The sequence below is a fragment of the Telmatherina bonti genome (genome assembly GCF_933228915.1).
Source record: "Telmatherina bonti genome assembly, chromosome: 15".
Lineage (NCBI taxonomy): Eukaryota > Metazoa > Chordata > Actinopteri > Atheriniformes > Telmatherinidae > Telmatherina > Telmatherina bonti.
Genome location: NC_136613.1, coordinates 32973320 through 33000177, shown reverse-complemented (window position 1 = coordinate 33000177; position 26858 = coordinate 32973320). Strand labels below are relative to the sequence as shown.

Sequence of the window (26858 nt, the reverse complement as noted above, 5' to 3'; positions counted from 1 at the left end):
AAGAAAATCAAGCCCAAGATGTGTTTACAGAATTCTAATCTGAAGAGATTAAAAGTGTAGAAAAATAGTCACTCTGACCTTTTCCACAGCAGATCATACAGTAAACACATGGATAAACCATATCTAAAACTGTTTTAGCCTGACGTGTCCTCATTGAGCATTAAAAGGTTCATTTCAGAAAGTTAAGTTAAAAGTAGAGTAAAATAACTTTATAGTGAGTATATATTAAGGGAGAGATGTATGAATATATGATTGATAATTTGACTTTGTTCAGACTGCTGTTAGTGCAGAAGGAAGCCCTTTCATGAAAGTGATGTCCTTATCTGCATTCCTGTGAGATTAGCCGCTGATCTTTTCCCTCCACCTCTCACATTTACTTTGGCACACAAGTCAGAAAATCTTCATTCATAAAGCTCAACTCTGGATTCATCAGACGGAGCAATGACCGAGGGAATGTGAGTATCTATTTCTTCTCTGGCATTTTTTTTCTTTTAGCTCCAACAACCTTAATTAAAACAGTTTAAAAACAATTCACCTTAAACAAGAAACACCTGTTTTCACACTATATTATGTATTGTTTAGTTAAATTTTTGATTATACAGTCATTTCTGTACAAACAATTAGGAAATTTAGATTAGTTTTGGCTATACGATGGAGTGGCGACCTGTCCAGGGTGTACCCTACCTCTCACCTGAAGGCTGGAATCGGCTCCAGCTTCCCTGCGACCCTTACGTGGATTAAGTGGTTTCAGAAAATGAATGAAAGAAAATTAGTTTTGAATTTATTAAAATCAAGCAACATTCATTTTAATTTATCAACGGCACAAAATACATTTCTGAGTGAAAGGAAAATTAAGCAACTGAAACATTTCTGCATTTTCTCAGCTTCACATGTTCTAATAAGGTCTCAGCATAAAAGTAGTCTGGTTAATAACACTAAAAATACACTTAGAATATAATAAATCACGAGACACAATGATCTCTGTCCACTCAGGTCTCTGCGGAGGAGAGGGGGTCCTTACAGGACAGCAGCAGCCACAGATCTGAGCCGCTGGAGGCTGACTAATGTGGAGGGCAGGCAGACGTGGTGCTATGTGGAGCATCAGGACACTCCAGACAGAGAGCAGACCATGTTGGAAGCACATTCTCTCGGACTGGACACTGTAGGCTTCATTTGTTTTCTCCTGGTGGTAAAATCAAACAGTCTTTCTGACTGTAAAATGTTCACTTTTTATCTTTCACTACAAGTTTAAGTTCTTAACAAGCAAATCTACCTGAAACCAATGGACAGACTTGTTAGAACAACTGAGTGAACTTCTAAAACACATGATTATTTCTGATTCTCCCCACAGAGTAAGTTTGTGTCCAACTCCCCTGCTGTCCATACGGCTGTGGATGCTGCTTTAAAAGGTATGAACTTTTACAGTCGCCTCCAAGCCGAGGATGGTCACTGGGCGGGGGACTGTGGTGGACCTCTTCTCTTTATTCCAGGTAAATGAAGTTCTTCTGCTTCACACCTGACATAAGCAAATAAATAAAGAGGGATTTCACAGTAATGTCTGTTTATCCCTGACTGTTTAATACACTGCTCAGATCTCCTCATCACGTGTCATGTGGCTAAGATCCCTCTGCCTGAGGTCTGTAAGAAGGAGATGGTGAGGTACCTGCGCTCGGTTCAGCTGCCAGATGGAGGCTGGGGTCTGTAAGTCAACAGTGTCAGGGAACTCCAACCACACCCTTAAGCGTGGAAGAAGAATAAGCAGCACATGTTCATCATGCTTTTATTTAAAGACCTTGTGAAGACGTGCTGTGATATCATCAAGGCCAGACAATGAGGAAAAAAGATACAGGAACAATGAAGGCTGATATATTAATCTTAATTCAGCACATCCACAAAGAGCAGTTTGATTGGCAGAAATAAACTCAGTGACATTTCAATTCATTTCAGATCCCCATTAGCCACTGAAATATCTGTAGCTATTCTTCCTGGGGTCTCATCTATATCACATTACAATGTATAAAAAATTTTATACACCATGCACACCCACAATTACACATAAACATACAAACAAAACATAGAATACAACAGCTCAATAAAAAGAGAGAAAAAAATAAAAGAAAAAAACATCAAAGAAAAAACATTACTAATCATTCACAAAATAGCTCTAATAAACTAACTAAATATACTTCAATATTAACTACACTAGTCATTATCATGTCTGTATTGTAAACAAAAATAGGTTAAGTTTCTTTTAAAAATATTTTTGTTTTATTTTCCAGTTACAAAAATCCTGGCAACCCATTCCATGCAACCACAGCTCGATAAAATACTGCCCGCTGAAACTGATTTTTTTCTGCCTAGAGGCAGAGCACACCTCATCCCACTTATCTGTCTCATGCAGATCAGAAACTGTGTTGATCAGAAAAAAATGACAACTTCCTGTAAATCATTTCAAGACTTTTTGTAACTATAATATTATGAATAAATGATAATAAGGAATACTTCAATCTGTATTTCACAGTTGACTATGCTAAATTATTGTGCATTCAAGTTACACTAACTTTGTATGGACAGCCATACAATCCTTGCTGCTTTGTTCTGTGCAACTTGTAATTTATGTAAAATATTCTAGTTTGTACCTGACCAAACAACTTATACATAATCTAAATAAGACAATACTAAGGATTGAGCTAATCATTTGGTCAGCAATTGAGGAATTAATTTTTTGCAATTTCTTATTACTCCCATACTCCGACTCATTTTTTGCAATATATTATTAATCTGGCTGTTCCAAGACATTTTATTATCTATGATTACACCCAATAAATTTACTTCTTCTACTTGCTGAATCACATTCTTTCCTATAGTTAAACACAATGATAGTGACTCAAGAGAATATTTAGACCCAACCACCATACATTTTGTTTTACCTACATTAATTACTAATTTGTTCTCAGTAATCCATTATGTAACAAATTTCAACTCCTTGCTTAACATAATATTAAGCTGATTTACATTTTTTGCTGATACACTTAATGTTGTGTCATCTGCATACATTGCCATGGTCGCATGTTTCAATACAAGTGGAAAGTCATTTGTGAAGACGGAAAATAAAAGTGGTCCCAAACAACTGCCCTGGGGCACCCCACAACTCGTGTTTTCCACCCCAGAATAGCTGCCATTAAAATAGACTGTGTAGTACCGATTACTAAGATAGCTTTCTATCAATTTGACAGCAGATGTTTCAAATCTTTAACAAACTAACTTCTTTACAGTGGAACTATTATGTGCATTTCAGGCTAATTTATTTTTATTTCTGAGACCAGAAGGCCTGGGATTGATCGAGTTATTGTCACAAATCGCTTTATTTACTTCACACCGACCCTCTCTGTAAGCTGTCAGATCAGCCTGTGGGCAAAACGAGTGGATTGAGACTCTTCCGCATTAAGCCCCGCCTCCTGCCACTGCGCTACATCGGGAGCGCGCACCGCACCTGCTTTCGCCGTCATTGTAACATCTCATAAACAGAAGGATTAGACTAATATGAACTCATTAAAAAAAAAACACAAAATACAATGTCAACACATAGCATACAGCCCTACATGTTGGAACCTAAATCAGAGCCTGAAAACGAAGTGGAAAACAGCAACCCACAGCAACGAATGCAGCAGGATGTCTCTCTTTGGTAAACTCACCAGCCATCGTTGGACATAACTTTATCCGACGTTTTCCACCCGCCTGATGTATTTGTACATGCCCTTGTTAACCAGTAGAAGGTAACCAATCACCAAACCTTATCCCCCGGGATGTCACAAGGATTTCCAAGTAGAAAAAACTCTCTAAAACAACGCGTTTTTTGTCGCCATGAAAACCGAACGGCGTGTTGAGTGCTGGAACTCAAACTCAAACATGCATTTAGGTGATAAAAAACAGTGCCGTTCACATGTCTGATGAGGATTCAACACTGTTACACGCTAGAAAGCTCAGAAAACTGGAAATACCATGATAGGACCCCTTTAACAAAATAAGATGATCTAGAACTGTAATGGGGACTTTCCTACGCTGATCTGGTTCAGTGTTGGTGTGATCGGGGAGTGTGCATTGGTTAAAATGCAAGAAAAAATCCAGGGGAATCCTTTAGGCTCTTTTATTCCCAGCCATGGTTCACGTACTAAATGGTACATACATGTATGGGTGTGGTTCTGTAACACACAAAATAAAGAAGATATGAGACTAGTAATACAAACTTCACAGATGATAAAATCACAACCAAATTATAAACGGAAATAATGCAGGTCAATTCCAACATAAAGAAGCAGCCATGCTCTGCTTAAAGGCACTGGATAGGCCTCAAAGTAATCACCACTAATTGCATGGGTCCATTCAGAATTCAGAGATAAGATTGAGCACATTCCTGATGTCTGGCACCATGTAAAAATCTAACATAGTGGGCTATTCCACCCATATGAAGAGGTATACACAATCAAATAATAATATATGTACGAAGTCTGCCGGACAGTCGTGGTTAGCTTACACATTAGCTTTGGTGCTAACAGGAATAATCAAGAAAAATAAAGCTTACAGCATAATCATAAGACCATTAAACTTATGCAGAACCTTTTATATCACACTGTAAGACACCCACCTGTCTCATGGACGCACAGTTAAGATAAAAACCCACAAAGAACATGCCACCATCCCTGTAGCTTAGGATCAAACTAATAAAAAACAATTATTGAACATTTTAGCTCACGAGTGGCCGCGCCCTCTGGTGGTCGGTCTGAAAATTGCACCCAAGGTACAATGCAACCACAAATAGTCCTAATAGAGTCCTGTCTTCTTAACAAGAACATCAAAGGCTGCACTTAAATCCAATACTACTACTCCAACCAGATTCTTTTTTTATCAATCTCCTGTAGCCAATGATCAGTAATCTGAGTGAGTGCTGTCGTTTTGGAGTGACCCATCTCATAAGCATGTTGATAAATTGTGTTTAACCTCGGGTTGGGCGATATATCGAATATACTCGATATATCGTTGCTAGTCCCCTGTGTGAATATAGGAAATGTCTATATTCGTCATATTCAAGTATCCTGTTGTCACGCAGTTGTTTTTAGCTGTGGGCAGGGTTTTCTCACTCCTCCTCGACTTTGCACAGAGAGTTAAAGCAAGCGCACCTAGTCACGTACATAACGTGAGGTACGTGCTACGTCATGAGAGGCAGTGTGTAGCCACTTTCTCGCTAAATTTGGCGACTTTTTGTGAAAAGCGACTAGCAACAAATCTAGTGACTTTTACTGGAGTTATTGGAGACTTTTCTGGTGTTTTGGCGACTGACTTTAAAGTGCATATTGTAAAGTTATTGTAACGAACGAGAGTCTCTCCCCGTCCTAAAGCACCCAGTCGCTCTGGCTGCAGCTGCAGCCAGTCAGAGGAGCAGAGAGGACACCTGCACGACTCCACCTACAGTCACAATGAACAGCCAAATCCGCCACTGATCCCGCTCTGGATTACAGAGTGGGACGTAAATTGCAAAGTTTTTCACGTCACGCAAAAATAATTAATTATATTTAATTACATTCACAACCTCTGTCATTAACTTACCTCATCCACTGTGTGTGTGACACAAGCATATTTATCTGGCTCGTCATGTCTCTAGAAAGTACAGAAAGCAGTGGGAATCAAATCCTGAATTAAAAACTGGCTGAAGTCGTTTATTGGAGACGATACGAGGACATTCTGCCTGTATTATAAGACTGATTTCTACGCTAAACCCTGCGATTAAAAAAAATACACGACAACTCAAAAACATATCCATAAAGCAAAGCCTTATAATAGTTCATCATTTGAAAAGTGCCCCCCGAGAGCACCTATTTTCATACGTTGTATTTATTACATCATGCAAAGGCACTTTATTTTGTTTTAAAATGACATGTTTCTGCCACTGCTTTAACTGTTCAATAAATGCGGTTTTGATCAGTTTGCTTCATTACAATTTCATCCTTTTGGCATGAATGTTTAAAATCAGCATATCTTAATGCAGTATGAACAATTATGTTTTAATGAAGACACAAAATCATCTTACTGATGTGATTGTAAGAACCAAAGCATTTATTCAAGGCTAAGGTAAATAGAGATATATATCGTATATCGTGACATGGCATAAAAATATCGGGATATTACTAAAAGGTCATATCACCCAGCCCTAGTTTAACCCCTTTTATTCAAAATACTCTTGTACCTCATCATACATAACTTTTTTTTCATAATTTTACTCACTTCTGGTAACAAGCTTATTAGTCTGATATTGCTGCTTGAAAACTGTTCCTTGCTATTCTTAATTAAAGGTATTATTTTTGCATCTGCTGTACACTTAAATTGATTATATCTGAAATAGGGAGAGCAATAAAATTGGTTACCATCTTTAAAAGTTTAACTTCAATATCATCTATTCCACAGGGCTTATCTTTACTTGCCTGCAATATTTTTACCACACTGTCCTCAATTATGGTTTTAAATTTAAATGTGCACTCTTTTGATGCCATCATACCATTCATCAATTCAAATGAAATATTCTTATCTTGATCCAAATCCATGACTTGTCTGATTTTTAATATTTTATTTTTAAAACATTTTCTCAGATATTCAGCTATTTATTTTGGTCTGGTAAGGTAGATTCCATCAGCTTCTAATGATGTTGTATTTCCTTTTATTTTCCTTCCCATGACTTCATTCAGAATTCCCCATACCTTTGCACTATCCATTGCAGCATCCTTCATTTTATTTCGATTGTACATTAGTTGTTTTTTTTTTTTATTCTTTTTTGTCACAGTTTCTTAATTTACAATAGTTATGCCACTGAGCCACAACATTATTTTTAATTGCTTCCACCTTAGATTGATTTCTTCACCTTATATATTCTTTGAGCTCTTGATCTAACCATGGAATTAAGACACTTCTAACAGTTTGTTTCCTTATAGGAGTATATTTATCTAAAACCTTACTTATCAATTCATTGAAAATGGTCACAGCCCTGTCAAGATCTCGTTGCTGTGTAACCTCCAACCAATCAACATTTCTTATCTCCTCTATAAAATCATCTTCCTCAAACTTCTTAAATATCCTTTTACAAATAAATTTCTGACCCAATTTGGGTACTGTAGTTATTCTTTTAACTGCTACTATATTATGATCATTACAGCCAACTGGAATAGAAACAGCCTGTGAAAATGAGTCTGTTGCGTTTGTGAAAATTAAATCGATAAAGAGTTTTTGAGTATGTTCCATCTGCTTTTAAATCTAATCTCGTATAATCCTTAACTATTTGAGACAAATTACAAATATTAGCAAAAGAAATTAACTTAATCTTCAATATATAATCAGTAGACTTCCAATTTATATTAGGATCTACCAAGAAGTAAATATCATTTCCCATTTCACATGCCTTATCCAACATTTCACATATTTGATCCAAATACATTACAGTAGCATTTGGTGGTCTGTAACAACATCCAGCAAAAACAGGCCTTAAATAAGTGACGTTCTCTTCCTTCTTTAATTGAAGTCTCTTTGGAGCCCTGAACACCCCACTCTTTTCATTGTCTGTTTATTGTAACGCCCCCTCTGTAAGATCCTTTAATATGTTTGCCGTTTCCCTGCAGACACATTGAAGATAAGTCTACTGTGTTTGGCACGACACTGAACTACATCTCACTGAGGATCCTGGGAGTGGATCCTGATGACCCAGATATGGTTCGTGGCAGGAACAACCTCCACAGTAAAGGTGGGATTGCCAACACACAGGTCCAGAAATGTTATGCATGAGCAATTCCAAAATATCCATTGACAAAATTTTGTTTTATACCCATTTAATCCAACTCAGCTGCTGTTTTCAGGCTAATCCTGTCCTCTGCAGGACCTTAAAAAATGAAAAAGACAACAGGGATGCTGTTTACTTGTCCTTAAAGCTGGGGTAGGTAATGTTTGGGAGCTAGCAAGATCTGAAAGTAGCACCCTGCCACCCCCTCTGATTTTGCTCCCTGCGCAATCCAACTGAACCGAGCCGGGTCTGGGAAATCCTTCCTGCATTTTCTCCACCATGAAGAAGCTTACGACATATAAGATATCAAAAACTGCATTCGGCCCAAACGTTTGGATTGGTCAGACTTTTTACATATTTACAGGAAATTGAGGGTCTTACTACATTTCTTATTGTTCATGATTACAAAATGTATAGACTACTATCAGGACAAGGAACCACTTCACCCAGAGTAAAAAAAAAAACATGTCTCTGAGTGTTCTGCCTTGACTGCATGCAGCTATGCAGACAGGTAAACTCTCCAACAAAATGCCAGGTATATGCCTTCTTTATTGACGTGTCCTTCACATTGTTGACAGAGTGAAAACTGTAAACAAACAGTATTTGTAAGTGAATAACTCGATCCATTCGGTCTACTGTATACTAACTGTAAAGTATCAACATTGTAAGTAACTTGACATGAACGTTTCAAATTGTAAAGTATAAAGCATCCTACTCATTTCTATATTGCATTTTACTTACAAGGAATGCTCTCTGTAGCTTTACAAGGCAAGATGAATAAGGATTGCATCTCTAATGAGCAGTAGCCATGCTATTCACTTCCACACTAAACATGAGCTTGATATTTTTCTTTTAACAAAGGAATAAACGTTTAACACAAAGGTTAAGGTGGATGAGCACCACCTTCTGGCCTGGAAGAATAATGACCGGCACACTGAGCAAGATTACCTACCCCAGCTTTAAGTAACACTATGTGACTTTCTAACCTTAAATGATGTATTACTGACTCATTTTGATTTATGATGCTCTTTCCTGAACTGTCATTTCCCTGCAGCACAATGAGGCTGACAAATTATATGTCACATCTTTGGTTTCCAGCCTTGGGCATCATATTACAGCAGAGTTTTGCTTTATGGCCATGCAAGATGTGTGATATCGAGGAAAGGAAGGAGAGAAGAGGAGAGAGCAAGAAAGATCTCAGAGAAGAGACAGGATGCAGGATGAGCAGTGAATTAGGGAGAAACACACTGTGAAAATCTGCCAAAGTTTAGTATATTTAAATATTCAATTCAATTCAATTCAACTTTATTTATATAGCGTCAAATCACGGCAATGCCATCTCAAGACGCTTTACAGACAAAGGGGAAAACATAATGAAGGCCAATTCATAATAGCCTATATAAGGAAACCAACAGATTGAGTTGAGTCCAACTCAATCTCCCATCCTGAGCAAGCACACTGGCAACAGTGGGAAGGAAAAAACTCCCTTTTAACAGGAAGGAAACCTCCGGCAGAACCCGGCTCAGGACAGGCAGCCATCTGCCTCTGCTGTGTGGTGGGAAGAGGACAGAAAGACAACAGACTACTCCCGGCCAGGGAGACCTGCTGAGACAGGAGACATACATGTTAATGATGCAACACTGTTATGGGGGGGGGGAAGAAAGAGATAAAGAGAAAAAGAAAGAAGCTCAGTGTATCAGGAAATGTCCCTCAGCAGGCTAGACCTATAGCAGCATAACTAAGGGATGCTAACCATCCCTAGCTATAGGACTTATCAAAAAGATAAGTCTTCAGCCTAGTCTTAAAGGTGGGGAGGGTGTCTGCTTCCCTAACACTAACTGGGAGCTTATTCCATAAGAGAGGGGCCTGATAACCAAAGGCTCTGCCTCCTGCTCGGCTCTTTGAGACTCTAGGAACCACAAGTAAGCCTGCAGTCTGCGAACGAAGTACTCTGCTTGGTATATAAGGAACTATGAGGTCTTTGATATGGTGCTTGGTTGTGGAGGGCTTTATATGTAAGAAGGATTTTAAATTCTATTCTAGATTCAACAGGTAGCCAATGAAGAGAGGCTAAAACTGGAGAAGTATGATCTCTCCTGCTGGTTGTGGTCAGGACTCTGGCTGCAGAATTCTGGATCAGCTGAAGGGTTTTCAGGGCATATTTAGGACAGTCCAGTAATAGAGAGTTACAGTAATCAAGTCTCGAAGAAACAAAAGCGTGAACCAGTTTTTCTGCATCACTCTGAGACAGAATGTCCCTAATTTTGGCTATATTACGTAAATGAAAGAAGGCTGTTTTAGTAACCTGCTTAATATGTGGGCCAAAGAACAGGTCAGGGTCAAATATTACTCCAAGGTTTCTCACTGTAGCACTGGAAGCTAAAGTAATGCCATCCAGGTTCATTACAAAACCGGAAAATTTAGCTCTGAGTTTTTCGGATCCAACGAGAATTACTTCAGTCTTATCTGAGTTTAAGAGGAGAAAATTTCTAGACATCCAAGTCTTTATGTCTATGAGACAATTTTGTAGCCTATTGGGCTGATTTGTTTCATCTGGTTTAAAGGATAAGTATATCTGAGTATCATCTGCATAACAATGAAAGTTTATTCCATGCTGTCTAATAATTTTGCCTAAAGGGAGCATATATAGCGTGAAGAGTATTGGTCCAAGTACGGAACCTTGAGGAACTCCATGACTTACTGTAGTTTGGGAGGAGGACTTGTCATTTACATGAATGAACTGAAGTCTATCAGATAAATATGATTTAAACCAGCTTAACGCTGTACCTGTGATTCCAATCACCTGTTCTAGTCTTTGTAACAGAATGTTATGATCGACGGTATCAAATGCAGCACTAAGATTAAGCAAGATAAGTACGGACACAAGTCCTTTGTCTGAGGCCATAAGAAGGTCATTAGTAACTTTCACCAATGCTGTCTCAGTGCTATGATGAGCTCTAAATCCTGACTGAAACTCCTCGCATAAATTATTTCTGCTCAGGTGGGCATGTAGCTGAGCGGAAACTATTTTCTCCAGAATTTTGGACATAAACGGGAGGTTAGATATAGGTCTATAATTTGCTATCACCTCTGGATCCAGAGATTGCTTTTTAAGTAAAGGCTTGATTACAGCAATTTTATCCTGTCACTAAAGACATATTGATAAGATTTAGTAGAGATGTATCAGCTAGAGGAAAATGTCCTTAAAGAGGCTCGTTGGGAGAGGGTCTAAGATACAGGTGGATGGTTAAGATGAAGTCATTATTTTAGTTAAATCAGAGGGTTTTTTCCTTCCCACTGTCGCCAGTGTGCTTGCTCAGGATGGGAGATTGAGTTGGATCTTCCAACTCAATCTGTTGATTTCCTTATATAGGCTATTATGAATTGGCTTTCATTATGTTTCTTGTTTTTTTTCCTCCTGTCTGTAAAGCGTCTTGAGATGGCATTGCCATGATTTGACACCGTATAAATAAAGTTGAATTGAATTGAATTGAATTGAATTCAGTTTTCCTTTTAACTTTCAATAAATGCTTAACCATCACTCAGGGGGTTAATATACTTAACATTTTAATGACACTTTTTACATTATTTATTGTTTATTTATGTTTATGTTTGTCAGTATCTCTTGCTTCAAGTTGTATAGTTTTAGGTTCCTGAGACAACAAACCTTCATTCAGTCATACTGTTGCACAATTTAATGCACGTTTTTCAGAACAATGTGGTGAAACGATATCAGCTGAAATACTGAAGCTCTCCGTGTGGTTGGTTTGCAGGCGGGGCTGTCGGGATTCCATCATGGGGTAAATTCTGGTTGTCTGTTTTAAATGTCTACAGCTGGGAGGGGATGAACACATTACTACCAGAGATGTGGTGAGAACCAGCCATCCATGTTTTCTCTTTCAGCAGAGATGCACCGTTCTCTCTTAGTGCTGAGGAGCAGCTGACGTATTCGTGTCTGTTTCAGGTTGCTCCCCACCTGGATGCCAGCCCACCCCTCTACTCTGTGGTGTCACTGTCGTCAGGTCTACCTTCCCATGAGTTTCTGCTACGCTGTCAGGCTGACAGCAGAGGAAGACCCCCTGGTTCTCAGCCTCAGACAGGTGCAAGACCCACCATGAACCACTGGAGGGCGCCAGGCTCAGTACATTCTTATATTTGATAGAATATCCAAGAGTTCCCAGGTCGTTTTATTAGTTGAAATTTACTATTTTATAATATATCAAAAGGATTCATTTAGCTGTTCACCCCAGAAAAGCTTCCTTACACAAAGTATGCAGGTTTATTGGTGACAAGTGTTATTAATATTTTATTTTTAATATTTAGATTGAAGTTTAAATGACTTATTTCATGGTCTTCATCCTCCAGGAACTGTATGTCCAGGATTATTCCACCATTTACTGGCCAGCTCAGAGGAACAATGTGGCAGCATGTGACATATACACACCTCACAGCACGCTGCTGACCTTCGCCTACAGTATGTGTACACAGCACAATGCACACCATGATGACTAACCATCTGAACAAGAGCAGCCAATAATCATTTGTGTGCTCAAGTGATTATTTTTATGTTATCAAACACTGTGACCAAAATGATACATCAGAGATCCTTTATCTACCAGTCTCCTCGCAAAATGTGCTGAATGCATATGAAACATGGTTGTGATTAAAGGTTATTTTAATCAAATATGAGAAATGTTGTTCAGCAGTCTCTTTTACAGCTCTTCCTAACAATGTAATACTGTTTCCTTTTAGTGGTTTTGAACATGTACGAAGCCCACCACAGCCGGACACTGAGAGAAAAGGCTGTCAAAGAGCTGTACCAACACATCCAGGCTGAGGACCACTTCACCAAATATATTGGCTTGGCAGTGGTAACAAATACTTGCATAAAACACTGAAAAAGACATGAAATTAAAGCAAGATAGAAAAATTTACTGTTATGAACAAAGAAAAATATAGATCTTTATTTAAAGCGTTTTAAAAATGCAGATGCTGTTGACTCGTAAGGCATATTTCACACCTTTGAAATGTGTGAAGTGCTAAAGAGCTCTAAGTGTCATTTAAGTCGCCCACATATGAGAGAATTTTGGGGGTGTGGGTGAGGTGTTAAGCTAAGAGCTGTTCATGGGGGTGAGATCCATCCATTTTCTTTACCACTTAGTCCAATTAAGGGTCCCAGGGAAGCTGGAGCCTATCCCAGCAATCACTGGGCGAAATGCAGAGTACACCCAGGACAATTCGCCAGTCCATCACAGGACTGAGACAAAAAGAGATAATATTCACAAAATAAACATAAATTTTAAAGCAAATATTCATTTCCCACTTCTGCATCTCTCCTGTGGGCTCACCATCTGTCAGAGGAGTCGTAGGGGTTGGGTGCAATGTGAGCTGGGTGATGGCAAGAGGCAGGAACCCTGGTAGTCCGATCCTTGGCTGCAGAAACTGGCTCCAGGGACATGGAATGTCACCTCACTGGCGAGGAAGAAACCTGAGCTTGTGCACGAGGTTGAGTGGCTCTGGCTAGATATAGTTGGACTCGACTCAACGTATGGCTTGGGTTCTGGAACCAGTACCCTTGAGAAAGGCTGGACCTACTTCCACTTTGGAGTTGCTCATGGTGAGAGGTGCAAGCGGGTGTGGGCATTCTCATTGGCCCACGGCTGTGTGCCTGCACATTGGGGTTCACCCCAGTGGAGGTGAGGATAGCTTCCCCCCGCCCTCAAGTCGGGGGATGGGCCCTGACCGTTGTTTGTGCTTTTGCACCGAAGAGCATTTCAGAGTACCCACCCTTTCTGGAGTCCTTGGAGTGAGTATTGGCAGGTGCTCCTTCTGAGGACTCCCTTTTTCAATGCTCATGTGAGCAATGACAGCGAAACCTGGTGGGGAGTGATTGGGACGCATGCTGATAGGTATCGACAGACCAAGTGAGATGCGGCTTCGGCTGTCGCCAAGGCAAAAACTTAGTTTTGGGAGGAGTTTGGCGAGGCCATGGAGAAGGATTTCCAGATTGCTTTGAGGCAATTCTGGGCCACCATCCGGTAACTCAGGAGGGGGAAGCAGTGCTCTGTCAAGCCCACAGGGTTGACAGAGTACTGCTGGGAATCTGCTGACCTCAACTCAGGATGTTGTGGATTGGTGGAAGGAATACTTCGAAGACTTCCTCAGTCCTTGGTGGCAGGGCCCTGGGGGTGAATGAGATCCACTTGGAGTTCCTTAAGGCTCTGGATGCTGTGAGGCAGTCCTGAGTGACACACCTCTGTAGAATCGCATGGACATCAGGAATAGTGCGTCTGGACTGGCAGACTGGGGTGGTGGTCCCCCTTTTCAAGAAGGGGGACCATAGGATGTGCTCAAACTACAGAGAGATCACACTCCTCAGCCTCCCCCGATAAGGTCTATTCAGGGGTCCTGGAGAGGAGGGTCCACTGGATAGTTTAATCTCGGATTGAAGAGGAGCAGTGTGTTTTTTGTCCTGGTTGCGGAACAGTGGACCAGCTCTACACCCTATTTGTGGTCCTGGAGGGTCCATGGGAGTTAGCCTACATGTCTACATATCTCTCAATGTCTACATGTCTGTATGTGCTATGTGAACTTGAAGAAGGCATTTGACCGTGTGCCCCAGGGGCTCCTGTCGGGTGTACTCCGGGAGTATGGAGTACTGGACCCCCTTGTTTGAGCTGTCTGGTCCCTGTACAGGTGTCAGAGCTTGGTCCACATTGCTGACATTAAGTTGGATTCCTTTTCAGTGAGGCTTGGACTCACTGAGGATAGGATTTCTAGGCGCAGCCGCGGTGTTGAGGGGATCCGCCTTGGTGACCTCAGGATTGGGTCCCTGCTTTTTGCAGATGATGTGGTTCTTCTAGCGTCATCTGGTTGCGATCTCCATTTCTAGCTTGAGCAAATTCGCAGCAGAGTGTAAAGTGCCTCCAAATCTGAGACCATGGTCCTCAGCTGGAATAGGGTGGATTGTCCTCTTCGGGCCGGGAGTCAGGTCTTGCCCAAAGAGGAGGAGTTTAAATATCTTGGGGTCTTGTTCATGAGCGAGGGAAGGATGTAGCGTAAGATCAACAGGCAGATTGGTGAGGCGTTTGCTGTAATGCGGACTCTGCACCAGTCTGTCATGGTGAAGAAGGAGCTGAGCCAGAACACGAAGCTCTTGATTTACCAGTCGATCTACGTTCCTACCCTCACCTATGGTCATGAGCTGTGGGTCATGACTGAAAGAACGAGATCTCGTATACAGGCAGCTGAAATGAGTTTCCTCTGCAGGGCTCTACCTTAGATATAGGGTGAGGAGCTCGGTCATCCCGGAGGGGCTCAGAGTAGAGCCGCTGCTCCTCCGCATCGAGAGGAGCCAGTTGAGGTGGCTCAGCATCTGTTCAGCATGCCTCCTGGACACCAGCCTGGTGAGGTGTTCTGGGCACGTTCATGCCAAGGGAGACACCTGGGAGAATTGTGGTATCTCTTGGCCTGGGAACCTCTCACCTTATAAACATAGAAATCTCTTTTATGTTATTGTTTTTTTTTCTCCAGATCCCCAAAACAATCAATATGCTGGTTCACTGGTATGTAAACGGTCCCTCCTCACCAGACCTTCAGGAGCATGTATCCAGGATCCCCGACTACCTCTGGTCAGTCAACATTCAACTAAAAGGTCCTTAACAACAACAAAAAAAACTCATGAACTTCTTTTTCATAGAGATGGCTGAATAAAAAATTAAAGGGGTGCTATTATGGTATTTTGAGTAATCTGAGCTTTCTACCGTGTTACAGTGTTGAATCCTCATCAGACATGTGAACGACACCGTTTTTTATCACTTAAACGCATGTTTGAGTTTGAGTTCAGCACTCTCGCCATTCGGTTTCCATGGCAACGAAAAACGCGTCATTTTAGAGAGTTTTCTCTACTTGGAAATCCTTGTGACGTCCCGGGGGATAAGGTTCGGTGTTTGGTTACCTTCTACTGGTTAACAAGGGCATGTACAAATACATCAGGCGGGTGGAGAACGTGGGATAAAGTTATTTCCAACGATGGCTGGTGAATTTACCAAAGAGAGACATCCTGCTGCATTCGTTGCTGTGGGTTGCTGTTTTCCACTTCGTTTTCAGGCTCTGATTCAGGTTCCAACATGTAGGGCTGTATGCTATGTGTTGACATGGTATTTTGTTTTTTTATTGAGTTCATATTAGCCTAATCCTTCTGTTTATGAGATGTTACAATGACGGCGAAAGCAGTTGCGGTGCGCGCTCCCGATGTAGTGCAGTGGCGGGAGGCGGGACTTAATGTGGAAGAGTCTCAATCCACTCGTTTTGCCCGCAGGCTGATCTGACAGCCTACGGAGAGGATCAGTCTGAAGTAAATAAAGCAATTTGTGACAATAACTCGATCAATCCCAGCCCTTCTGGTCTCAGAAATAAAAATAAATTAGCCTGAAATGCACATAATAGTTCCACTTTAAAGAAAAATAGTCATTTTACATAACCTGCATTGATCATATAATGTGAGCCAAAGATGTACAAGTATCGATGTGCTAAACTGACTGCAGTTTTTCCATGTTCCAGGTTGGGATTGGATGGCATGAAAGTGCAGGTCAGAATTTTATGTTTGTGTCACCTCCAAAGACTTGTTTTTAGGGAAGGTTATGACATCTGGAAGAGGCTCATGAATTAAATAAATAAAAACACCCTTTTTTTTTTTTTTTTTTTTACCTCTTAGTATTACTAAATTCATATTTTCATTTTTTTTATGGTCCTCTGTGCTTCAGTGTTTAAGGAGACATTAAAACATTACAAAATATGAAGCATAATTTAAAATTAAAACATGAAAGCAAAGAAAAGGAAATAACATTAAATAAAGACTGTTAAAATGATTATCAATTCCAGCTTTAAAGAAATATGCAGATTTGGACATAAAATAAACTTAAAAATAGCTTTGAATAAAACCTACTGAAACACAGCTGAGAACAGGAGGGTCTTTAACCTGCATTTTCCAGCTGATCTGAGGCCCATGGGACTTTGTTCCAGACATGTGAGGCATAGAAGCTGAATGCAGCTTCTCCTTGTCCCATGGCGAGTATGCAATGATGCATAGGCAACTGTATTTTTATGAAGCCAGAACAACTTTAACTCATCTTTAACCACAACAAATACAGCTATCATTAGGATTATGTGGTGTTATTTTGCCCAATATTGCTTAGAGTGACTGAAAACGAAGGACCAGAATCACTGCAAAGACAGCTGTGACCAGAACATGTGTCTCAAAAAGACAGGAGAATATTGACATGTAGGGCAATATGATGCATCATCAGAGTAAAATTTAGGCAGTCTATTGTTAAAATAATGCAATCTAAAAATAACCTTAAACTGGATCAGGCCATTTCTAATGCAGAGAGAGGATCTATGTGTTTGCTCTATGATACTTTTCCAAGTGTCTGCAGGTAAAATTTCTCCAATTTCTTTTTCCCAAGCTACTTTAACTTTGTCTCTCTAGGACAAGTTTTCAAAACGAATGCATATGTTTTTGACTTTACTCCCTTTTTAAATGGGTTAATGTTAAGGGCTGAACACAGTAGATATTTAGAGGCTAGTGCCTGTAACTCTGGTAAGCATTATTTTGAGCTTATAAAACAAGTTTCTTGTCATTTCTCTTCCACGCAGGGAACAAATGGATCTCAGCTGTGGGACACTTGTTTTGCTGTTCAGGCTTTTCTTGAGGTAAAACTTTCTGCCAGACTTTGAGTGTTTTAAGTGAAAGTTTGCAACAACATGTCATACTGAGTGAAGAAGTGTGTGGGGGTCTTACAGGCAGGAGCCCAAAACGAGCCCAAACTGGCAGAGTGTCTTAGTGAAGCGCATCACTTTCTCACCATCACACAGGTACATTAAACAGCATCTCAGCCACCAGTGGAAACAAACACTACACTTGATAGTCTCTTTACGGCAGCACTGACGGCATTCAGATGAACCAAAGATCACAACTGTGACATGAATGTCTGCTTCTCCCATACATGTTTAATGATGTCCAGATACGTGAGAATCCTCCTGAATACCAGAAATACTACAGACACATGAGCAAGGTACGGCTAATATCACGTAATACCAACACTTTGTTTTTAAATTCCCTCCAAAAACAGATCCATGTATGTGTGTGTGCATGTTTGTCAGGGAGGATTCCCCTTCAGTACTCGTGACTGTGGTTGGATAGTGTCTGACTGCACAGCAGAGGGTCTGAAGTCTCTGATGCTGCTGGAGGAGTTCTGTCCCTCCATCAGGGAGCCCGTCTCCACCGAGCGTCTGTATGATGCCGTCAATGTGGTGAGTGCAAAGGAAATCCTTTTCTATGCTTTTTGTTTTTGGATCATTTTGCTTTGAAAAGTCAATAAGACATAACGATTAAAAGGCGTGTGTGTGTGTGTACATGGTTACGTACAGAATCCATGTTAAACTCTTTTATCTCCTCACACCCAAACTGTTGCATCTTACTTAGAAAAATCAATTGACTACAGTTTTACAGAAAACATCTTAAATCTGAACTGCAACCTAGAAAAGCGAGTAAATTCCATCTTTACATTGCATCCCAGGTATGTTTGAAAAAGGATTTTAAGATTTTACCATTGGCTTTGTCGCCTCCCACCAGACCCGGCGTCATGTGTGGGCAGAGGCGGGCCGTGCCCACCCATGGAGTCAGTTGTGCCCACCCTGAACTAAAACCAAAGTTTTGTTTTAATTATTTGGATTTTTTATTTTTGGAGTTTCCATCTTTTCTGAAACCTATCCATCCTCATTTGTCAATCAAACAATCCAATCAAAGAACAAAGACGATGTGTTGGTCGATTACAGACAGACGGGGCGGGTCAGTAGGTCAAATGAATATGCTCCAGGTCCAGTTGCCTTTTTGCTGATTTGGTCGATGTAGGGGCTTTCGCACAGAGTGAATTAAACTACATACTTTCACATTAGACTCCAAAAGTCTCCAATATCACAAGAAAAAGCCGGCACATTTGTCGATAGTCCCTTTTTTTTGTTTTTAAAATAAAGACTCTAGATGGGTCAGGCTAATCAGAGCTACTGTTGCTAACTGGTAAGCCTGGATAAATGCAGAGGATTGCGTCCGGAAGGGAATCTGGCATAAAACATGAGCCAGTTCACCCGAGCGATGATTCGCTGTGGCGCAGAAGGACGAACCCAAAGGGAAACAACAACAACTGTTAGCACAACGCTCCTGTGTGGATTGGTTTCCACCTTTCAAAAATTAAAATAAGCCCCAATCCAGGTGGGTGGGGGGTTCACAGTGGTACGTTTCATGCGAGTGTTTTCAGGAGTGATCGTGTAATGAATTATTCAAACTACCCTTTAATGCATGAATTACCAAAAAAAAAAAAACCAATGCAACATTTTTTAAACACAGTATTTTACCTCTGCAGACATATGCAATGATACTTTTTGTTTATTAGTGATATTTAGAACTGATCATGATGATTTAATTTATTGTATTCTATAAAATATTCTAAAATAATATATAATCATAATTATATAATGTAAATCTTCTATAAAATATAACTGCATCATTTTCTTTTCCTATTTATCGTAAAGACAAACTTGTGTAATTACGTTACGTTCAATTATATCATCTATTTATTTATTCTCCAGGGAGTGGAAACGTATTGGATTAATCATTAACCACCACTGAAGTGGTTTATTTAAAAAAATACCATCCTCATTCATGAATCTGCAAGAATAAAACTTGTAAATATGTGTCCTATGACCACTATGTATGAAAGGGTTAAAGATTGCTTTATTAGCAATGAAAACATTCTTTGTTGTGCAACATTTATGGATATAAAGTGTTGCTAATTAGGCAACATAAAGCTGTGATAACATGGATCTCTACTAATATATGAGGAAAATAAATAATAAAGTGCCATATGCAAAATACTTAGCTACTTAGCTACATGTTAAAGTCCAACCCGGATATATGATGATATGAATTCAGTGATATGAAATGTTAATACTGTAGGAGTGGCCACAGAGCCACTGTTTATCCTGAGGAATATGAAATGTAGGTTAAAAACCTATGACCCCCTGAATAATTGTACCCCCACACTTCTACTTTGTTCCTACAGCTGGGTCTGCCTCTCATCCTATTATTTATCTAACTTGTACAAACTTATGAGCCTGTTAGAAAACTGACATCCTCCAGTAAAGGACGTTTAGTTTCCCAGAGACTCAACTGGAGACCAGGGGGGACGAAACTTTTGCTGTCAAAGCTGGTAAACCCTCACAGGAAGACTTTTGCATATTAACTCAGTGATGCTTCCCCTGTTGATGGCTTGTTTAGCATCCGTCTTGCAGCAGATATGATGGCTCATTCGTAGATAATGAAACAGTTATTTCAGTAAAGTGATTTGACACCCATAGAAACAGGTTTCAGTGATTTATTAAAACTTTTCCGTCAACGATTGTTGATTTTGTTACATACTGAACCGTTAACCAGGACAGAGGAAATGTTGCTTTCACAAACAAGACTGGAATTTTTTATCATTGTGTTACATCCAGATTGCTTTTAATCACACTTTTATCATTTTAAAATGAGGAAAACGGAGCAATCCATGGCCATTTTTAGTCTCATCTTCATAACGCACCTTTTGCAATAGAGCTGGACTGCAGATACGCAGTTATTATGTTGTTATTATGTTGTACTGCTGAAATAAAACACAAACCTCCGAGATCACCGCATGGTGATAGCATTAAGTAAATGTCCTAGAATTCATTCGTCATTTTTCATTCCTGCTTTAGGCTATCTACGTTCCACCTTGGACAGAACACCAGTCTATCACAGAGACAAACCAAATGTTCTTATGCTCATTATTTTGATTGTTGAGCCCGTTGGTGGATAAGCCTGTTATATTCTGACTGTGTTTGCTGTTCCTTGGCAACAGAAAGCTGAAACTTCAGGTGACATCAACCTGTGTGCAGCGTTTAAGAATAAAGTCAGTAAATTCTAAATAAATGATTAAATGACAGATATAAGTTAAGTTAAGGTTAAACAGATGCTTCAGACAACAGAGCTGTTTCAGCCTCCTGTTATGTTCTGTTGTCAGTTTGCAGCATTTTCACGGTGTCTGCATGTTTCTGTCGTATCTTTGCAGCTGCTGAGCATGAGAAACCCAGACGGTGGGTTTGCCACATATGAAACTAAGAGAGGAGGGAGACTCCTGGAGCTGCTCAACCCCTCTGAGGTGTTTGGTAGGTCTGATCATAGCATGAAACCTCCAATCAACAGAATGGAATAAAAAGTTGTTGCTGGCCACTGCTGATGTTGCCAGGACCTTGACTTACCTGTGGTGTTGATGTTAAATCAGAAAACAACCAAACTTCAGAAGGATGGAAAACATTTAGGACCTCACCAGCATCCGTAGGGAGTAAAACGAGGATCCAGTGTGTGTTGTAAAGTCTTGTGTTCGTTTCTCCACTGTGTTCTTTCTCTGTCTGTAGGTGACATAATGATAGATTATACATATGTGGAGTGTACCTCTGCAGTAGTACAGGCTCTGAGACACTTCCAGAAAAACTACCCACATCACCGTGCCAAGGAGATAAGGTACTGAACAACCCATATTTCCTTTTATGACTTAGAAATATTTTAACTGAACTTTGAACTTTCTGTCATAACATTTTGGAGACAGAAAAACTGCTGATGCGATGATGAATTTAAGCCACATTCGACCCATGCGTGGCGTCATTATTAGACTCTTTGTGTGCAGCAATGAGTGTAATTACTGAGTATAGATGTAAACGTTGCAGTGACACGTGTGTAATCCTTCACAGTGGATTATGTCAACGGGTTCAGGATCAGGATGGGGAGAGTTTTTAGGGACCACAAAGATTTCCTGGCCTAAGATGATGAACGGCTGATAAGCAGATTTAGATTCCCAAAAGCTGTTCTCTTACATCTATGTACTGAACGGGGTCACAAAACCTACTTTTATTTGTCTCCTCTGCTGGTCATCGGTCCCTTCATCCATGGACCTGTACCTCCTGTCAGTAGGGGAGAGGAAAGATTTGGGCGATTTCTGGCACTTGATAAGGGGCTTATGTCGGCATATGTTGACAATAAACTGCATTTTATTGACAATTTTTTTAAACATTTTTTGGGAATACAAGCATCTTTTTAAGGCAAATGGTTGATATATCTGAACAAGTGAGGGGTGGAATTGGTCACCTCCAACCTATTTCATGTCCTGCGTCATCCCGCTGTGCTCGGTGCCAAGACTGAGATACAGGAGGCGTTATCTAACAGAGTAGACCAAACAAAACCCAGTGAGAACCCAGAGCATGAGCTGCATTTCCCCCCACCCAGAGAGAGCCCCAAAAAGGAAGGACATGGACCAGGACAAGAGGATGGATCTTAATTTGTCCCCAACCCCCTTAACTGCACCAAGGACCAGGACGGTGGACCTTCACCCTATAAAACTACCAACAGGTCATCGCCATTCTCCCTTTCCCCTTCTCCCCCCCTCGCCTAAAATTCACCAAGCATATGATGGAGCTCGACCCCCCAGACCAATATGTTTTTGTCTCCCATAAACCCCCCACCAGAGCAGCCAGAGGTATGGCACTCAGCCCCTCCTGCTTAACCACACCGGCTGCATTTCCGTCTCTGCAGTCAGCTGTGTGAGGTGTGAAGGGTCCAGGCTGCGTGGACAACAACAGTCATGATTTTTCTTTTTATTAGAAGGTTGAAAAATCCCTGTACTGTTAGGAAACAGAAGTAGAAATGTAGTTCTGCTCAAACGTGGAGAGCTGTTTTCTAAAAGGCCTCCAAGTAAAGTTAACGTACCCTGTGGGCTGCAGCGTGCCCATAAACACAGGCAAGCAGCTCTAAACCCATCAGCTTTGCTTTATTCAATGTCAGGTCTTCAGCAAGCAAAACATTTTAATAAATGATTTTATTACCAAGCACAGACTTGATTTTAGGTTTTTAACTGAAACTCGGTTAGACCAAAGTAACAGAGCAGCTGTTCTTATCGAGTCAATCCCTCCCAACTTCAGTTTTATCAGTGAGGTCAGAGCGAACAGGAGAGGGGGGGTGGCTCTCCAGCCGAAGGCCTCATGCAGAGTCATGTTTCTAAACATTTATAGCCCCCTGGAGACAGAGCAGCATTTTGTGATGATTTAAGTGAACCGCGCCGTCTATGATCTGCGTTGATTTGGAGCGTATGTTTACTGTCAGGCCTCAGGACAAAGGAGCTTCAGACCTGAGTAAGAGTCTGGACAGCTTTGGGTTGACTCAGCATATAACAGAGCAAACACACATTAAAGGACACACTCTAGATTTGCAGATTTCAAAGGGTTTGGACATTCCCAAGGTTTATGTGAGTAATGTGGGCCTGTCTGACCAATAATGTGTTTTCTTTGAGAGTAACATCCCTGTTCACAAACATGTTTCAATGGAGGCGATCACAAAACGGTGTATAACTGAAAACACGAGTGAGACGTTTAACCAGGTCTTTTTGTTAACGCCTTCCCTGTCAGAGGGTTCAGTCAATGAGCTTGTCACTAGTTTAAAGGAAAAAAATGTCAGATGTTACGGATGCTATTGCTCCCACTAAGGCGAAGGTATTCTCTGGAAGGAAAAAAGTCTCCATGGAGAAATTCCACACTGGTAAATAAATTAGAAAGCACGTTGGACAGCCCAGCACAGATGGAGACAAAAAAATCCACGGGTATGTAATGGCTTGAATGAAGAGAAAATGCATTCCTATAATTTACATCTGAGAAATGCAAAAAGTCCTGTTTCTCTGACATTATTACCAGAAGCTGCCATCATGCTTGGGTCTTCTTCGCTACAGTGGACAGGTTAACAAACCTTCCTGTGTTGGTAGCACCTCAACTTTATTCCACCAAGACCTGCAATAAGTTTCCTAAATTCTTCAGACAAAATCCAGAATATCAGACAAGCTGTTTAAACATCATGACACATTTTTATCTCATTAACAGTAAAGATCTGGGGGTATCTTACGTCAGCTAAACTCCTCCTCTTGCTGTCTGAACATCCTGCCAACAAGTTTTTTTCAAAAAGGTCTCAAAGATCATGGAGCCTGATCTGTTATAGATTGTGTACATATCTTTAACTTGACAACATCTTTTATGTCTTCCAGTCTGGTTTTAGTCACCACCAAAGCACTGACACTGCTCTGAACAGTTATTAATGACAGATGTTTGCATACAGATGAAGGAAAAATGTCTTTTACTGGACCTCGGTACTTCATTTGATCCAGTTGACCACAATATATTACTGCAATGACTGGACAGCTGGGTGGGTCTCTGGCACTGTACTAAACTGGTTCAAAAAGTACTTAGAGAACAGGAAGAACTTTGTGTCAATAGGTAATTTTACATCTGAGTAGACAAGGATGATATATGGAGTTCCACAAGGTTCCATCCTGGGGTGTCTTTTGTTTAACATCTAAATGCTCCCACTGGCGCAGGTCATACAGAAGAACAGCATTAGTTACCACAGCTATGCAGATGAAACGCAGATTTATATTGCAATCTCACGAGATGACTGATGACCAGTGCAGGATTTTGGTAAATATATCAAGGAGATTAATGACTAGATCTACCTAAAATTTCTTCAGCAAAAACTAAACTAAAGTGATCGTCTTTGGAGCCAAAGAGAAACAATTAAAGGTCACCACAGAGCTTCATTCTGTACACCTAAAAACCACCTACCATGCAAGAAATCTGGGTCTAGTGATGGACTCAGACTTACATTTTGAAAAACACATTAAGAGAAAAGTCCGCTTACTTTCCCTTGAAGATAATATGAAGGTAAAAGAACTGATGTCCCAGCAGGACCTGGAAAAACTAGTCCTAGTCATGGAGAGGTGGCATTCAGCTTCTATGCTCCACATGTCTGGAACAAACTCCCAGAAAGCCTCAGATCAGCTGGAACATGTAGGTTAAAGACCCTCCTGTTCTCAGTGGCGTTTCACTGGTTTTTATTCAAAGCTATTTTAAGGTTATTTTAAGTACAAACCTGCATGTTTATTTAAAGCTGGAAATGATCATTTTAAGTCTTAATTTAATGTTATTTTCTTTTCCTTGCTTTCTTGTTTTAATTTTAAATGACATCTTTCATTTTTAATGTTTTGAAGTCTCTATAAAGCTCTTTGAATCACCGTGTTGTTGAACTGTGCTGAACAAATAAACTTGCCCAGCTGACCACAACACTTCCTGTTATTTTTCACCTCTACTGTTGCCATCACACAAAATATTTTTCGATTCTTCACCTCAGTGACCAACACATTGATGTCTGCCTTGGTGAAAGTGCATTTCCTTGTTCTCCATCGTTGTCATTGTAAACCATGAAATAACATTGATCAGTTGCTCATTTAAATACACATTTCTATTCGTGAGGGGTTTTGCGTCGACCATTTATGGCTGAATGCGGGTGTGTAGAGGACGGAACACAAGATGGAATCTTGTACACCAATGTTGAGGGCAGGTGTGATTTAGAAAGAGGAAATTGCATGTGGGAGTGCGTGTGCATGGTTTTATAAATCTGGATTCTTTTTGGCATATGCCATTTCCAGCTTTTGGGTATAAAAAGTATAAGAATACTTTTAGTAGAGATCCTAGGCAATGTTTTATAAATGAGATCCCAGGACTGTAGAGCAGCTGGAATCCTGCATCAAACCAGAATGGGACAACATTCCTCTCCCAAAATTCCAGCAGCTGCTCTCCTCACTTCCCAGGTGTTTCCAGATGTTAGAAGAAGAGGAGATACTAACGATGCTAAACATCATCCTGGAGCTACATTTTACAGACGTGTTGCTGCATCAGATTCACAATCAGCTCAGATTTTCCAAGAAATGAGAAAATGTTTTAACATCTGAGATGATGTTAATGTTCTACTGGGAATAAGATGTAGCTTGATGAGATTTACAAACTGTTATATTCTGATTTTATTTCTATTTTAGACACAATCTATGTTTTAAGAATTAGGGTTGTATATCATTTCTGGTAACTGTTGAGGTTAAAGAGGAAACTTTTGTTTCTTCTTCAGGTCCACTCTAAGAGACGGTCTGCAGTACTGCAGAAAGATGCAGAGACCTGATGGATCCTGGGAAGGGTGGGTGTACACTTGATGTTTTACCAGCTGAAGCCGAACAAACAGCTCATGCTGAGTCTTCTTGTTACTTGTGCTCAGCTCCTGGGGAGTGTGTTTCACATATGGAACCTGGTTTGGCCTGGAAGCTTTTGCCTGCATGGGCCACATCTACAGCAAGGAGTAAGTTGAACAAAGATAAAGTATAAAAAAAAAGCTCTGAGAACACTTGATGCTTCTGAGCAGGAGAAATGAGATGACATGGCTGTGTTCTTTGTGATCAGGGATGTGTGTGAGGAGGTTCAGAAAGCTTGCCAGTTCCTGCTGGACCATCAGATGTCGGACGGCGGATGGGGGGAGGACTTTGAGTCGTGTGAGCAACGTCGCTACATGCAGAGCAGCACTGCTCAGATCCACAACACCTGCTGGGCTTTGTTGGGACTCATGGCTGTGAGGTGAAGCATAACTCAGACTGGGTTTAACTCTGCATTCAGACACATGAAGGACTATTGGTCAGACTTTGATTATGGCGTTTGGTCAGAATGAAGTGTTGCCATCCATCGTCTCTTGTGTTTAAACAGACATCCCAACAAGCAGGCCATTGAGAGAGGCGTTCGACTCCTGATTGATAAGCAGCAGCCCAATGGAGACTGGCCCCAGGTGAATCTGCATGTTACATCCCATAAACTCACATCATACTGGTTTTACTCTGCCATGAATCCAAACAATGACATGATACAACCATTATGTGAAATTAATAGTAGATTTATGTGTTTTCCTCCTATCCAGGAGAACATTGCAGGTGTGTTCAACAAGAGCTGTGCAATTAGCTACACCTCCTACAGAAACGTCTTCCCAGTCTGGACTCTAGGTCGCTTCACCCAGCTTTACCCCAGCAGTCCGCTGGCTGGGAAGGTGAAGCTGTGA

General features: G+C 40.6%; 2 protein-coding genes across 2 annotated transcripts in view; one reads left to right on the top strand and one right to left on the bottom strand.

Moving 5' to 3' along the window:
• LOC306766146 (lanosterol synthase-like) overlaps positions 1-26858 on the bottom strand; it is a gene marked incomplete at both ends in the record, with an annotated part of 122532 nt that overhangs the window by 52236 nt on the left and 43438 nt on the right. The window lies entirely within an intron of this gene.
• Positions 442-26858, top strand: LOC306766106 (lanosterol synthase-like; the record flags this gene model as incomplete). Its single annotated transcript, XM_079253714.1, has 22 exons — positions 442-455; positions 994-1162; positions 1352-1490; positions 1593-1701; positions 7662-7783; positions 11593-11689; positions 11784-11919; positions 12185-12293; positions 12572-12690; positions 15353-15450; positions 16382-16409; positions 17477-17533; positions 17624-17695; positions 17845-17895; positions 17984-18133; positions 20968-21064; positions 21314-21419; positions 25890-25955; positions 26034-26114; positions 26216-26386; positions 26513-26591; positions 26721-26858. 22 exons carry the CDS (start codon positions 442-444, stop codon positions 26856-26858), a joined length of 2208 nt encoding a protein of 735 aa, XP_079109840.1.